This window comes from Octodon degus, unplaced genomic scaffold (assembly GCF_000260255.1).
Source record: "Octodon degus isolate 3935 unplaced genomic scaffold, OctDeg1.0 scaffold00304, whole genome shotgun sequence".
Classification (NCBI taxonomy): domain Eukaryota; kingdom Metazoa; phylum Chordata; class Mammalia; order Rodentia; family Octodontidae; genus Octodon; species Octodon degus.
This window is the reverse complement of record NW_004524880.1, coordinates 952335-967510: the sequence shown is the minus strand read 5'-3', so window position 1 is coordinate 967510 and position 15176 is coordinate 952335. Positions and strand designations below refer to the sequence as shown.

The window sequence follows — 15176 nt, the reverse complement described above, 5'->3', positions numbered from 1 at the left end:
ATGTTAATTATTGAAACTGTCCTACCAATTTGGTTTGAAACTGTCTCATTGCTATTTGTTTCTCAATAAAATTATGGAAAAAATAATAATAAAAAAGTTTTTTAAAAAATCTTTATTGTAAGTCCGTGCTATAAAGGAAACTCAGCATACACAGCGACAGTTCAGCACCTCCTTTCCCACATGAGGGATGGAAACTGGTGCTCACACGGAGCTGCACCCCCAGCCCATTTTACTTTCACTCTGATCTTAGAATCCTCCTGTCTCAAGCTCCTAGATGTGGGGACGACAGATGTGTGCCACCGCGCTGCCCCTGCCACCTGTCCTGTCAGACATCCCCTGGGGGCTTTGGTGTGGTACCAGAGGGCCACTGCACACAGATCCTGCAGGCCCAGTTACTGGGACCATTTGGAGACTGGGAACCGGATTGGTACTGAATAATACTGCGGCCTAAGGGAACCCCACCAGATTCAGCATGCCTGAAGATGCTGGCCCCGGGCAAGCGCAGCCCTCACTCACCTGCCTGCTTACAGGAGAAGGCAAAGACGATGATGTCGTCAAAGGCCCATGTGTAGTCAGGGTGGGGGGGGTAGAAGGCCAGGGTCCGGGACGCAGCCTTGCGCAGGTCCACCAGGAAGGTCGAGTGCACCATGGGCACGGCGAAGCAGCCACGGCGCTCCCGCTTGCGGATGGGGATGTAGGCGGGCGTGCGCTTGTAGTAGCCCTGGTGAGGAGGCAGCGCTCAGCGAAGGGCTGCGGTGCCCCAGAGGTGGGCACAGGAAAGACGGCTTCCCGCAGCCGGGAGCGGCTGGGAGCGTGTCTCCGCTGGCCATCCCAGCACTCAGGAGGCTGAGGCAGGGGTAATCTCAAGTTTAAGTCCAGCCTGGGAAAATTAGTGATTTAGCAAGATGCTGTCTCAAAATAAAAAAGGGTAGAGTGAGTATTCGCCCAGCACAGGTCGGGCCCTGCGTGCCACCCCTGGTGCCGAAACAGAAAACTGACAGCAGGAAGTCGGGCAGCATCCTGGCACCGGCCACTCAGCCTGCAGGGGCCCAGCGGCTCCCATCAGGCCCCACCCTAGTCTCCAGCCCCACCCTGATCACCACGCAGGCCCGGGGTCATCCCAGCCACCCAGGCACGGCCGCCCTACCTGGGATGTCATCCCGCACCAGAAGTTGGAGTACGCTGCCCGCGAGTCCAGCATGGGAGCCACCACGGTCTTGTTCTCCGCGATGAGCAGGCGCAGCGTGTCGGGGTGCACCAGGAGGTTGTCTGCGTCCACGAACTGCGGAGGCCCGCGCCGGGGGCGTCAGCGTCAGCACGACCCGCAGAGCTGGCCCCAGCCCACGCCACACCCACCAGGCCTACAGGCTCTCACAAAACTTGTGACCCCGCGGCGGGTACTGACATTGTCCAGTGCCAGCCTCGCGAGAAATTCTCACCCAAGCCCCATTTCACACGCAAAATTAAAATACAGGGCCGGGGAGATGGCTCAGTGGAATAAGGGCTTCCCTCGCAAGCGCAAGGGTCTGAGTTCAATCCCCGGTTCCGAAAAAAAAAAAAATTTAAAATACAGCTTTCCCTTGAGGATGTTTGGGTTTGCAGCCGGGTGCCCGCCCCCGCATCTCACTGCAAAAATCCAAAATGAAAGTCAGAACACTGCCAGTCCACGCGCCGGAGAGGGGGAGGCCCCCAACAGCTCCAGGAGGCTCTGGCTCTGTTTTCCTTTCAGTGCATCCGCTGCACAGATCTGCTTTCTGCGCCCAAGTGTATTTTTAGCACCATTAGGTCCACTGCCATCAGCCACCTCCGCAGTCAGTTCCAGCCAAGGCAGCCTTGTGCGGACAGAGCGGCACTGAGCCCACGCTGCACGCCCCACCCTGCCACCACAGACGGAAGGAACCGACACGGCTGCACACGCAGTGAGCAAGGAGAGCTGCGCAGCCACCGCACAGCCCGACTGCTCCACTCCTCGACTCAAGCCTGGCAGCGTTCGGAGCAGACCCAAAACAGGTCCTTGCAGAGGCAGCAGCGCCCTGGGACAGCCACCGGGGAGACGCCCACGCAGCCACCACCTGTTGTGTGAGTGCAGAGGGATGCAGCCACACCGTGGCATATTTATTACTCAGCCACAAAAAGGTGCATGGCACAGATGATGGGATGTAGCTTGAAAAACACCACACAGTGCCGAGCACTGGGAGCACAGGCCTGTCCTCCCAGCACTTGGGAGGCTGAGTCAGGAGGGTTCCCGGAAGTTCAAGGACAGCCAGGGCTATATAGTAAGTTTAAGGTCAGCCTGAACTATACAGTGAGATCTTGTCTCAAAAAGACCAAACAACGGAACTTAACAAAAAAAGGTATACAGATGTATGTCCATTTTGTATCTGTGTATTCAAAGTGGTTAGGATAGATATATATAGTTACATTCTCTTAATGAATAGAGGGAATTGTTCTAATGGTGTTTGTAAATAGGATATCATGTCCGCATCTTGTACAGCAATTAACCACTAGGAAGAATGTATGCAATATGTTAATTATTGAAACTGTCTTACCAATTTGATTTGAAATTATCTCATTGCTATTTGTTTATCAATAAAATTATGGAAAAAAATTTTTAAAGAAAAATACAAAAAAATAATAAAGAAAAAGTTAGTTATAAGAAGATGGAAAATGTGGGGGCCTGGCCCTAGCTCAGTTCTTTAAGTGGCTGCTTCCACAAAGCTGTCAGCCTCAAGTTGCTGTAGTTGGATCCCCACAACACTCCAGCCAGCCAAACAAGCCCTGAGGGCATTTGGAGCAAAAAAAAAAAAAAAAAAAAACCCTTATTCCATTTTCGGACTGGTGAGATGGCTCAGTGGTCTAAAGCACCTACTTAAAACAAGCTTAGCAAAGCACAGGGAAAGCGGTTCAATCCTCCAGCACCACACGCCAGCCAGCTCCGCCCCCTGGTGGGCTGAGCTGCCCTCCCCCACAATAAATAAATAATTTTTTAAAATGTTTACTTATTTAAAAAAAAGAAGATGGAAAATGAATGAGATTAATAAAATTTGTTTATGAATAAAAAAAGAAAAATGCAGAGTCAAAATACAGAGTAGAGTAAAAGACAGAGAGTGGGAATTGGGGGAGCAGGTCAGTCTCAAAGGGGAAGGAGACCAAGAGATGGTGGAGGAGTGAGAGGGGAAGGAAAAGGAATGAAAGAATCAGATGTGTTGCAGATGAATCTTATCTATTAATAAAAATAATTTTTAAAATGTCTTCATCCAAAACAAAAGACCCAACAAAAATATACAAACAAACAAAAAATCACAACACGAGTGATAGAACCAGGAGCCCACATGCTGTGTGACACAGGTATGCAACGTGCAGGACAGGGAATTCACAGCAACAGGAAGCACAGGGTGGCTGCCAGGTGAGCGGAGGGGGGCATGGGGACAGCTGTCATTTGCAGGGACAGAACTGCTCTGGAACAAAATGGGGCGATTGTCACACAAAATAATGAATGCTCCATGTTCCTGAAATGTGGGCTCTGAGGTAGTTAATTTTATGTTATGAATATTGCACCTCAATTAGAACATACACAGCTACAAATCTGGGAGAAAAGATCAAGGCTGTAAGTTTCTTACTGTTCTCTTTTTTTTTTTTTTTTTTTTTCAGGATAATAACAAAAGTTTTGTGTAAAGGGGGAAAAGTAGACACTGTTTTCTTAGTAATAATTTTCAAAAGAGCAGACAAACCATTTTCATTCTAATATGGCCTTTCCAAGCCTCTAGTACAAAAACATAATCCCATGTCAAAAGCTGCTTTGACTTTGAGTTCTGCCTAGGTTTGCTGAGTAAAAAAAGTGAAAGTTGGACAACCTCCTATCATAAAAACAAAAACTAGAGAAGCAGGACAGAGCAGCTTTGTGTCATAACATTCTGGGAAATGCTGGAAAGTTCCAGAAAATGCTGGAAGGTTCTAGAAGATGCCAGAAATTCCAGAAGGTGCTAGTCCATCTCTGTGACTGGAGTATGTTTTGAGGGCCCCTGGACACTCTGTCATTACTTTCTTGTCCATAAAATGGTCTGATAAGGTGGCCACGCTCTGAGACAACCCCATTCAATCCTTATCCCAGGAGACAGCTTGGTCCTCCCACCACCACACAACACATCCTAGACCCTCTTCAGTCCCCACACCAGCCTGCCCACCACTGGTCATGGGCAGAATCAAGGCCCTGGGCCATCCAGGGTACACCAGGGACCTGGACAAGTGAACAACCATGAGTTAAGATGACCCAATGGCTGCATCCTTTCAGAATGAAGAAATCAAGTGCATACCCAACAGCCATCCTGGTGCTCTCAGAGGCTGAGGCAGGAGGGCTGCATGCTCAAGCCCAGCCCAGGCAACTCAGCCACCAAAGTAAGACTGTCTCAATAAATAAATAAATAAATCAAACAACTCAGCTGCTCCTTTCCCTCAGAGAAAACTGCTGCCCAAAACAGAGGAAGGGGAAGTCAGGCCCCAGCCCCTACCCTCTGCTCTGGCTTCTCGGAAGTGGTCCAAGGGTGTCACCATAGGGCAGCAGAGGTCATACATAACCATGGATTGTAAGAAAAGCAGACACAAACCAAGTGTCCAAAGTCACTTCCTCTGTTCACTTGTTATTCCAAGACATAGTCTCACACAGCAGCCTGGGCTAGCCTCAAACACGGGACCCTCCTGCCTCAGCCTGCCTCGTAGCCAGTAGGCCTGTGCCAACACACCCAGGTTCTTGCTCATCCCTGATGCCTCAGAACTGGTGCCCCTGCCAGCCTGGTGAAACAAGCCTCTAACCCCTGCTCAGGAGGAAGCTGAGGCATGATGGTCACCAGCTTGAGCTCAGTCTGAGTAACTTAGTGAGCCCAGGCCTCATCATCAGTTCCAAGAGCTGGGATGCAGCTCAGGACAAGGCCCTGGGCCGGTCACACTCTGCCCACAGGGGCTGGGCGCTCACCAGGATGTAGTCGGCCCACATGTCCCGCGCAGCCTTGAGGGCAGCCTGCCGAAGCTTCATGACATGCTCATAGCGGGCATCGGACCAGTGCTTGGGGCCCTCCTCGTCTGGGTAGGACCTGTGGAGAGACCCCTGTAACCCGCGGCCGCCAGGGCTTCCAAGAGGCTGGAGAGGAAAGGATCTGACACTGTCCCCAGCAGCAGAGGCTTGCTATGCAAAGTTGGGAAAAAGGGCTCCCGAAGGCTCCGATCAGGGGCGACTCCCTCATGGGGGATCCCATCTGTGTAAGCAGGTGGGGTAAGAAAGAAGTTGGAGCAGGGTACAGAAGTACATGTCTGTCACCCCTGTTGCTCCAGAGGCTGAGGCCAGAGAGTCACAAGCTTCCACCCACTTTGGACAACTCAGCAAGATCCTGTAAAAGTAAAAAGGACTGGGATGGAGCTCAGCACTGATACTCTGGGGTCAGCCCCTACTGCAAAGAAAATGAATCAAAAAATAAATCCTCCAGTGGAGCAAGGTGGCTGGCACTGGCCTTCCCAGCTACTGGGGCAACGGAAACAGGAGGATCTTTGGAGTCCATTCCTTTGAAGCTAGCCTCGGCAAGCCAGCGTGACCCGGAGGCTCATGGGAAAGCTAAGCAAGGTAAGCAGTGATTGGCGTCCGGGGCTCATCCTGACAAAGCAGAGCAGCTCCAACACGGAGGCCCCACAGGTGGTGAAGCCAGGGTGGAGTCCTGCTGGAGCCTCAGGCAGAGACCAAACAGATGGGCGGGACTTCGGCCACACCTGGGCTCTTCGGCAGGCCGCCACTCCACTGAATGGTACAGGCTCTTCACAGCCACCAGCCACTCTCGAAGAACAGCCGACGTGTTGTCCACGTTGTGGTCCGTGGCCACCCTGCCAGGGTAGGACAACAGTCACAGCGGGGAAACCGAGGCAGGACCCAGAGCCAGCAATGCTGCCCGGGCTCCCCACCTGGGGCAAGACCCAGTCCTGTCTGTCCCTCGCTTTCCTCACTGGGTCCCTGCCCAACAAGAACGAGCGGAAACAAGGCAGTTTAGGGCAGAGGGTATAGATCGGTGGCAAAGCGCCTGTCGGGCAAGGGCAAGGTCGAGAGCTCCATTTCCGATATTTAAAAAAAAAAAAAAAAAAGTTGTTTGGGGGACACCCCCAGGGGTCGCTCTCCGGTGTCAGCTTCATCCTGTCTTCCAGCAAGCCACCTTCGTCCTCCCTCCTACGGGACCAGCTTACGTGGCCCAAACTGAACTCCAACTTGCAGCCATCCTGCCTCAGCCTCCCAAGTGGACCACCGTTCCACCGTTCCCAGCAAGTGTAACTTAATTAAATAAATAAAAATCTACGCATGGTGAACCTTGCTAGTCCCACCTTCGCCCTCTCCTGTCACCCACCATGCCCGGTAGAGGGCTACAATAACGCGTTCCCTCCACAAGCTAGCACCACCTCGCGCTCGGTCATCCAGACCGGGTGGGGCGGGGGGACAGAGGGCCTGCAGCTGGGCGCAAAGCTAATACAGCCGGGTGAACGAGGTCAGCGGCGGCAGCCACGACAGCGCCAATCAATCATGACGGAACGGCGCGGCTCGCAGCGCCGGCGCCTCCGCCCCGCTCCTGGCTCACTTTAAACACAAACCCAACTCCCGCCTGGGGAAACCGAGGCAGCACACCGCTTGGTGGCCCACGCCCCGCCAGCCCCTCGGCCACAGTCAAAGCGAGGCAGCCCGGGCCTCCGGCCAGCTCGCACCCGTGGACACCAGGGCCCCACTGGGCTCGGCAGCCCGGTTGCGCGCGGAGCTAAGAGCTCGCGGCGGGGAGCCCAAGCCAGCAGGCGGGCCGCGGGGCCGGGCCGGGCCGGGCCGAGATCGCGCGCGCCGCCCCGCTTACCACAGCGCCGTGCGCTCGCGCGGGTGGCGCAGCCGCTCCAGGGCGCCCAGCGTGGCGGGCAGCGCGTGGGCCGCGTTCCGCGCCAGCAGAGCGATGAGCACGCGCGGCGCCTGCAGCGGAGACTCGGGGCTCCAGCGCTCCTCGGGGAAGTAGGCGGCGGCGCCCGGCGGGGCCCCCGGAGGCGGCGCCAGCAGCAGCAGCAGCAACAGCAGCAGCGGTGGCCGCCCGGAGAGCGGCTGCCCGCCGCGCTCGCTTGCGCGTGGGGCCGCCGCCATCGTTCCACGCGTCTCCTTTAAGCCGCCGGCTGCCAGCGGACGCGGCCGGCGCCTTAAAGGGGGTCAGCGGTCACTGCGGCCCCGCCCTCGGCGCGCGCCTTAAAGGGAAGGAACGCGCCCTACGGGTAGTCTGCTGTCAAATCCGGCTCGAGGGGCCCCGCCCCCGCGCGGCCGTTAAGGCCCCACGGCACCACTTCCCTCCGACACCATAGCCCGCCCTCGTGACGTCGCGACAGCCTCACACCCGCCCCCCCGAAGTCCCGCCCACCCTGAAGTTTTAAAGGTACAGAGAACTCGAGGTCTGGGATCTGGTTGTGAAACCAGGCGCCCTGACCTTTGTCGTCGACACAGTTCAACTTCCCTGTGGTTGAGACCCAGCCTGTACCACCTAAATACCCAGCCAGCAAGGACCCAAGAAATCCGTGCCTCAGTTTCTCCAATTTAGGGGTTGTCAAGCCTTAAGCCCTGGCGTCCCAGTCCTTGTTTTTGTTTTTGTTTTTTTTTTAAATTTGAGACAGGGTCTCACTAAGGCTGAGCTCCAACTGGTGACTCTCGTGCCTGAGCCTCCCAGACTGCTGGGATCAGAGCGTGAAGCACCCTATCTGCTTGATGGTGTTTGTATCGTTCTAAAAACTAACTTTGAGAACGACATTCAGCTAGATGTATGCCCAGCGTAGAGTCACAGGACGCGGCACCCCGCCTTCCTCTTCCTTCGGGCAGCTTCTGGTCCCCTTCTCCATAGTGACCCCTGCAGGAAGCCAACGTGGCCAGGTGTTCGGGAGCAGGGGCAGGACCAGGAGAAAGGGCTGGCCCGCCAGGTGGCCGCAAGCTCAGGCTGCTCCCCCACCCGGGGGAGTCTCTGCCGGGGATCTGTGCCACTGGCCAGACCGAAGGGAAGAGGGATCTGCAGTGCGTATTCCCCGACAGCAACAGCCGCAGAGGGAGTTAACACCGCGGCCAGTGAGGAGACAGAGACTGCACGGTCTCCCTCGCACGCTGGACAGCACGGGTTCGCTGCGGGAGTGAGGGTATCTGGCAAAGCTGGGGTCTGTGCCTTCTCTTGGGAGCTGCCCAAGAGCCCAACGCAGAATGCCAGGAAATTCTCAGCTGAGAGGGGAAGTCGCTCCGGAAGCAGCTGGAGCAGCTGTGATAGGGGACAGGTGGCTGGGGCTTCTTCCTGGGCTCACACCTGACCCTGGACCAGAGTGTTCACATAGTACCAAAAAGAGAAGAGAACCCAGCCCGGCAACCAAAGAAAGAAAGAAGGAAAGGAAAGGAAAGGAGATTTTGGGGCATAAGCAAATTTAGAAAAACAACCTGTAATGGAAACCATCCTATCCTCCTATCCTTAATGTGCAAAGCATAATTTGTTATCAACAAGAGAAAGATGGACACTTTCCAGGAAGAGCAGGTAACAGCCATGGGTGGTTCACTAAAGGATCCCCAAATCACAAAGAAATGGCCAAAGACGACTCTTTTTTTTTTTTTTTTTTTTTTTTGGCAGAACCAAGGATTGAACTCAGGCCCTTGTGCTTGCCAGAGAAGTACTTATTCCACTGAGCCATCTCCCCAGCCCCAAGAGATGACTCTTGAAGTTCAATTTAATCATCAATTCAAAATGTAAGCAACGCAAGGGACACACAACCTCAGTGCCGGAGGTTGAGACAGGAGATCCACAGTGAGGGTGATGAGGGTGCCAGCAGATGGCCCTTGATGAGGCCAGAATGGGGCAGCTGCATGGGGCCACTATGGACCTAAGCCTCAGTTTTCCCCTCTGTAAAGGGTTCAGAAGGGCGCTGAAACCTCAGCCTTGGCAGCAAGTGGCACATACCAAAGGCTCGGTCCTCCAGGATGAAGCAGCAACAGCTTCACAGGAAAGGGTGAGCATCTGCGAGAGAAGTACATGGGTCACAGGTTCTCAGAGAAGCAGCTAGAAACACTTGCTAAGCTGCCTGCACACTGCCAGGCCCAGGTGGGATTGAGGCAGCAAACAGCTGTGACACCCCATGACCCCCTTCATAGTCCTGGGGATGGAAGCCAGCTCTTCCTCCCTTTCTGTAATTGACATGAGGCCCCCAAGTAATGCCCCTTGGCTTTCCATCTCCTGCTCAGCCTCCAGGGTGCAGGTAGGCCACACCTGGGCCAAGTCTCCTGGCTATCTCCAAGCACTTTTGCTCTGCAGTGGGCTGAGCCATGGGTGTGGGTCCTGCCCAGCTGGGGGGGGCACCTTGCCGGTGGCACCCTGTGGCATAGCTGTGAGTGTGAGACACCCAGACCGAAACACCTATTGGGCTGGCGCTGGGTAAATACATTCGTGACTACCGCCAGCCTTCAGCCCCAAGGTCTGGGCATCCGCAAGTCCGCCTAAGATTGTCACCATTTATGTGGGTCCCTGACTCCTCAGCCATGTCTCCACGGGCATCAAGCTCAGGAGAAGAACCTGGGTCCTCACCTGCTGCCTCCAGGTCCCAGGGAAGCTCTGAGTGCCCCACCAGAGTGCAGGACACGTCACTCCTACCCAGGGCCTCCCGCAACTCTGAAACGAGATGAGCCGTTGGACACACCTGGGGGTACCTGGACCTTGCAGGCCCCACATGGCCTGGGTGGAGGCAGAAGCAATGCCACCCACAGCTCTGCCAGGCTGCACTTGGGCAGACATGGCCAGCCAATCCCACGTCCCATAAGCCCATGCTAGCCCACAGACAGCATAAATTGATGACCGATCAGGTAACCTCTAGGGAGCTCATTCTCGTCCCACCTCAGTGTTGAACTTTCCACCAAACAATAGCGTTTTTTGAATTTAAGACTTCTGCTGTTCTAAAGGAGCTCAGTCTTCCTTGTGGCTGCCCACAGATGGAAGACGCAGCCACAAGCTCAGCCCTGGCTCTGGGGGCCCGGCCATAGCTAGCTTCTCTGGCCTTCTGCATCCCTCCCTTGGCATTTGTTCTCAACCCCTGGCCTTCTGAGCCTCTGGCCTGATTCTGATCGCACTCCTGGGCTCTGCGTCCTTGGTGCTGCACCTGCTGGGGGTCTGTCCTTTGTCCCAGGACCTAGCCTGCCCTCCTCCATTGCTTTAAGTCTGGCTGCTCTCACTCTCTCACCCTCTGTGGCTCCCAGTGGCCTGTGCAATGGAATCTAAACTTCTCTGCCTGAGGCTCAAGGCCCAAAATTCCAGTCACGCAGACACTTTGACATCACTTCTGTTGCCAGTGGTCGCCCCACATCTGCCTCCACAAACACATATGTGTCAGTGGCCATGGCTTCCTGAGCAGATCAGTAAGGTGAGAAGAAGAGAAGTGTGTACAGAGCGGCTTTCCAGCCCTGGAGCTCCAGATCCAAGAATGCTTGGGGACTCTGTGCCAGCTAGAGAAAACCGTAAGTGGTTGTTGAACGAACAAAGGTGAAAATCTGCCTGGCTTTTGAACCGCGCCTCTTCTTACCCAGAAGACTTCTACACAACCCTCAGAAGTTCACTTGGGGGCTCCATCAGTGACCACCCCAACTCTGCCCAGGTCCTGACCCTGGCTGGAAGGGCAGCTATTTTCAGGTGATGTCCTTGGGCTCACCTCGGTTGATCCTCTGCAGCAGGATCCCACGGATGACATCCTCCAGTATGCCCCAAGTGGTCAGGGCCTGGCTGCCTGTGACAAGGTCACCCACGTCAAGCTCGGGCAGCTCCTGCAACACACACGGAACCAGATGGGCAGGCTGACAGCCGAGTCTTCACCAGCCAGGTACAGATTCAGTCTCAAGGATCCCGAGTGGCTGAGATGAATGTGACTCCCCAAAGCTGGGCACAGAAATTGGATGAACCAGAGGCAAGGGCTGGTGCAGCCCACAGCGCGTGTGCTAGAACTGCAATTCCACTTGCAGATTCCTGAAGAGGCGATTCCACTGGGCCACCTAGCACTGGGAAGACTAAGGCAGAAGGATCGGTGTGTACGCAGCAAGTTCAAGCCCACCCTGAACTATGTGGAGAGAGCCTGGCTCAAAAACAAAAACAAAACAAAAAAGAAGTGCTCCTGTCTCAAGGATCCTGCACCCGAGAAGGGGCTACCATCGCAGAATGCCTCCAGCTCTGACGCCGGTCCCGCAGTGCCCTCAGGGATGGCCCCTGCCCTGCGTCCCCCCAGGGCACCCTCCCACACCCGCTCACCGCTTGGCCGCTGGGCTCCAGCCAGCGCAGCAGGAAGGGCAGGAGGACGCGTAGTAGCCAGCCCCGTACAAACTCACTCCGCGCCGCCGTGCCGTCCGCTGACAGCTTCTGCGAGACATGGGCTGTCGTTGTCCGGTGTCCCTGCTCCCCGGGCCCTGTGCCCTGCCCGCTCCTCACCTTCAGCACGCGCCCCCAGACTTTCTCCAGCTGCTGGGCCGCCTGGTCGCAGTCGAGGGTGGAAGTGAGACTCTGGTCAGCCAGCTGCAGGAAGGTGGCCACCGCGTCGGCAGTGAGCTGCAAAGGGCCGCGAAGTGACCACGCTGTACTCTGGTCTGTGCCGCTTCCTCCACGCCCACCCCCAGTGCCAGGGAACCAAGATTCAGAAAAGCAGCGCCACCCGTCTGGGTCCCCACAGAGGGGCGCTCTTGTGCAGCGCGTATGCTGGACTACTGTACCAGGCAGCAGTGGGAAGTCGCATCTGTCCTCGTTTCCCTGAGCATTTCTGGTTGCTTCTAGCCTCCCCTCCTCCTTCCTCCTCCTCCACTCGCTGGTCTGTCCCTCTCCTATTTCTCCGTCCCCTTTGCCCCGCCCCTTTCCAAATGCCTCTCCCTGCAAATGCTGAGGACCCGTTCCTCAGGGCTCTTCCTTCTGCCCAGGAAGCGCTCCCCCTCCGTGTTCCCCCTCTGCCATCCCAAATAGGGGTCCCCTCCTCCGGAGCTGAGCAAGCGCCTGAGGGTCCCACAGCACCTTCAGCGACCACGGAGCCATGACCGCCACGTGGGGTTGCCGCCCGATCGCTGACCCTGTTGACAGGAGACTGGATGCAGTCGTCCCAAGGTCCCTAGCCCGCATGTGATGACCCCCCCCCCGGGGAAGGGGGCTATGTCTCCATCACCCATCCTCACCTGCTGGGCGAGGTCCTGTGCCCCGAACACTAGGGTCTGAGTCCCCAGGAAACCGAATGGAGCCACCAGCTGCTCCAGGCGCCCCCGGCCACACTCAGCCTCGCGGTAGCAGAAGTGCATGAGCTCAGGGTCCCAGGGCAGCTCCCCCAACCAGTGCACCTGGCCGTGTCACCAGAGAGACACCGTTAGTCACAACAGGGCCATCGCAGGGGAGCGAGAGGATGGGGAGAGCAGCCAAGGCTGACTGCTAAAATTCCCGATCTTTCGGCAGAATTGGGGCTCGAACGCAGAGCCTGCACAGAGCTGCTTCTCAGCCCAGAGTGCTGGGATCACTGACCCAGGGCCACCTTGCAGGCTCCAGCCCGCCCCAATCCGCCCCGCCTACCAGGCTCAGCTCCCACCTTTGCCCGCCCACTTACCGCCCCTCGCAGTCGAGAGCCCCTTGGGCTCCCACGCAGGCGGCCACACACGCGGTCCACGCCCCGAGCCAGCAGGGTCTGCACGGCACCTAGCGTGGCCTCCACAGTGCTCAGCAGCGTCCGCGCAAGCTGAGGCAACTGCGGGTCCACGCTCCGCTGTAGGCAGGTCTCCAGCCGGACCTGAACGTCCGCTGCGGGTACAAACACTGCTTGCTGGGTGCCAGGCTCAGCGGGAGGAGACGCGCGTGCACCCAGCACCCGGGGCCACCCCACCGCACAGGTGAGAAGCTGAGTTAGCCATGGACTATTAGCCTGACAGACCAGAGAGGCAGTCGTATTTGAACCATATCTGCTTACCGAGTGGAGAGGGCGCCGCTATGCCCGAGTCCTCGCCTGTGCTCAGCCAGGCTCGGGCAACTCGCCCTTCTCGCCCAGCGTCACCTGCTGCGATCCAGCGCCTGCCTCCCCTTTTGGAGCCTCCAGACCACGCCCACTCTGTTTTAGGCCCCACCTTTCTACCTGCACAGCCCCACCAGGGCGTAGTATAGCGAACTGCAGGCCCCGCCCCTACCCACGCCCTGCTCCCATTCGAGTTGTCTAGCCCCACCCCACCTTCCAAACCCAGCCTTCTGCCTTGACCCACCCCTTCCCAGTAAAGACCACGCCCCACCCCAACCAAGTCCCTCACTGGCCCCGCCCACCCACCTAGGCCACACCCACTCACCATTTAGATCCTTGTTTGACCCCACACCTCTTTGCCTTCAAGGTCCCTTTCAGAATATTGTAGACTCAAGGCCCCACCCCTACCATTTTGTGGCTTCTTTCCAAGTGTTTAGCCACACCCTTTTACCTGACAATTCAATACCTACCCTGCCCCACCCATCAAAAGACCACGCCCCTTCATCCTGGCCACGCCCCTCCACCAATCATGTACCCTCTGCTGTCACAAACCAACCCACTTGACCACGCCCCCTATCTTGGCCACACCCCTTCCCTACAGCGCTGAGCTTCGGACCAGACCGTGCCTGCGTCATTCTGGCTCCGCCCTCTATAACAGCCCCGCCCAACGCGCTGGCCCCGCCCTTTTCAACCCGGCCACGCCCCGAGATTCTGTCACACCCTTCGCTGCCCCGCGGCTCACCCCGCAGCCCGCCCGCCGCGCGTGTTCGCAGCTGCAGCGTGTGCTCCAGGTCCGGGCGCAGGGTCCTTTCCAGCGCGGAAAGCAGCTCGTCCTTCTCGGGCTGGAAGGCGCGGAGCCCCGCGGAGGCGGAGGCCAGGACCACGCAGTAGATGGCTTCCCGGAGCTGGCGGCGCGGCGGGGAGTGGAGGGCGGGTGAGGGCATGCAGGCGGGCGGTGGGCGGGCGGGCATGGGGGAAGTGGACTACCTCGTCTGGCGCCCAAGTCCCGCGCGCGGCGGCGTCCTCTCTCGCAGTCCGGGTCCGGGTCCACGCGGGCAGCGGCTCCCGCAGCAGCACTGCGCTCAGCACCTGCGGACAACGCGGTGGGCGGGCGGGCACGGCCGGGCGGGCAGGAGGCCGGTGGGTCGACAGGGGCAGAGACACTGACCTCAGCGTCCGAGCCCAGAGTCGCGTCGTCATCCCCGAAGTGGCCACGCTGCCGCCGGTAGAACCGCACGGCGTCCAGGAAGGCCCGGGCCGCCGGGTCGCGGCTGCGCTGCAGGACTGAGGGGGGTGCAGTTCAGCACCCCCGGACCTCCCGCGGGACCCGCCCCCAAGACTGCGCTTGGCTTAGGAAAAGACACCCGTGCGAGGACCCCTCCTGACCAACAGCGAGGCCGCACTGCGGGCCCTCGGTTCGGGACCTTTGCGCAGTCCACAGTCTACCCAACTGCACGTACCAGTCCAGTCCCCCTTACCTCCGGCGCCACCCCCGACTGAACTGCACAGCTGTCCCTGCCACCCGACTGTGACAATCCTCATAGCTGCCTCTTTTCCCCGATAGCCCATTTTAAGGCTCACAAAACTGAGGCCCAGACCCCACCTGTGCCCCGAAGCCGGATACCACCCTGAAGAGCTAGGCTCCAGGCGCGCTGCGCCTCGGTGGACGGCGCGGAGAAGCAGAGGTGCTGGCGGAAGGGGTGCTGTAGGAGGAGCGGGGAGCACGCTCGTGCCTCTGGGAGCTGCTCAGGGTCTGCGGGGAGTGAGACACACTCAGGCGTCAGTCCCTCACCGCGAAGGCCCAACCACTTTAAGTCAGCAGTGGACAGGACCTGCACCCCTTGGTCTGTTTCTCTGCCTATGAAAGGAGCCTCACAGGGACACTAGAGGGAGCAGGTGTGGGGACCATGCCTGTGAGCCCTGGGCTTGAAAGGTTGCACAGGAGGGTCCCCTGAGTTCAAGGCCAGCCTGGGATACAGGCTAAAAACCCCAAAAACCTCAGAAGACCACAAATCAAAACAGAACAAAAATCAAAGGGCCATACTGATGACATAAGATTGGAAGAAAAGGGGCCAGGGAGATAGCTCAGTAGAATAAGCGCTTGCCTGGCAAGCTTGAGGGCCTGAGTTCAATCCCTGGTTCCGCAAAAAAAA

The 15176-nt window shown here is 57.4% G+C and overlaps 2 protein-coding genes across 2 annotated transcripts in view; both read right to left on the bottom strand.

Moving 5' to 3' along the window:
- Colgalt1 (collagen beta(1-O)galactosyltransferase 1) overlaps positions 1-7188 on the bottom strand; it is a 19906-nt gene extending 12718 nt beyond the window's left edge. Inside the window, exons 1-5 of the mRNA XM_004647392.2 lie at positions 6870-7188; positions 5755-5865; positions 4970-5087; positions 1148-1282; positions 517-721 (exon numbers count right to left, since the gene is read on the bottom strand). Of these exons, the coding sequence (XP_004647449.1) occupies positions 517-721; positions 1148-1282; positions 4970-5087; positions 5755-5865; positions 6870-7144 (844 nt within the window). The 5' untranslated portion in view covers positions 7145-7188. The remainder of the gene's footprint in view (positions 1-516; positions 722-1147; positions 1283-4969; positions 5088-5754; positions 5866-6869) is intronic.
- Positions 7189-8727: 1539 nt separating this feature from the next.
- Positions 8728-15176, bottom strand: part of Fam129c (family with sequence similarity 129 member C) — a 9438-nt gene continuing 2989 nt past the window's right edge. Inside the window, exons 5-15 of the mRNA XM_004647413.2 lie at positions 14627-14810; positions 14192-14307; positions 14011-14112; positions 13766-13928; positions 12625-12815; positions 12206-12364; positions 11478-11594; positions 11301-11408; positions 10711-10822; positions 9597-9680; positions 8728-9032 (exon numbers count right to left, since the gene is read on the bottom strand). Coding sequence (XP_004647470.2) covers positions 9013-9032; positions 9597-9680; positions 10711-10822; positions 11301-11408; positions 11478-11594; positions 12206-12364; positions 12625-12815; positions 13766-13928; positions 14011-14112; positions 14192-14307; positions 14627-14810 — 1356 coding nt within the window. The 3' untranslated portion in view covers positions 8728-9012. The remainder of the gene's footprint in view (positions 9033-9596; positions 9681-10710; positions 10823-11300; positions 11409-11477; positions 11595-12205; positions 12365-12624; positions 12816-13765; positions 13929-14010; positions 14113-14191; positions 14308-14626; positions 14811-15176) is intronic.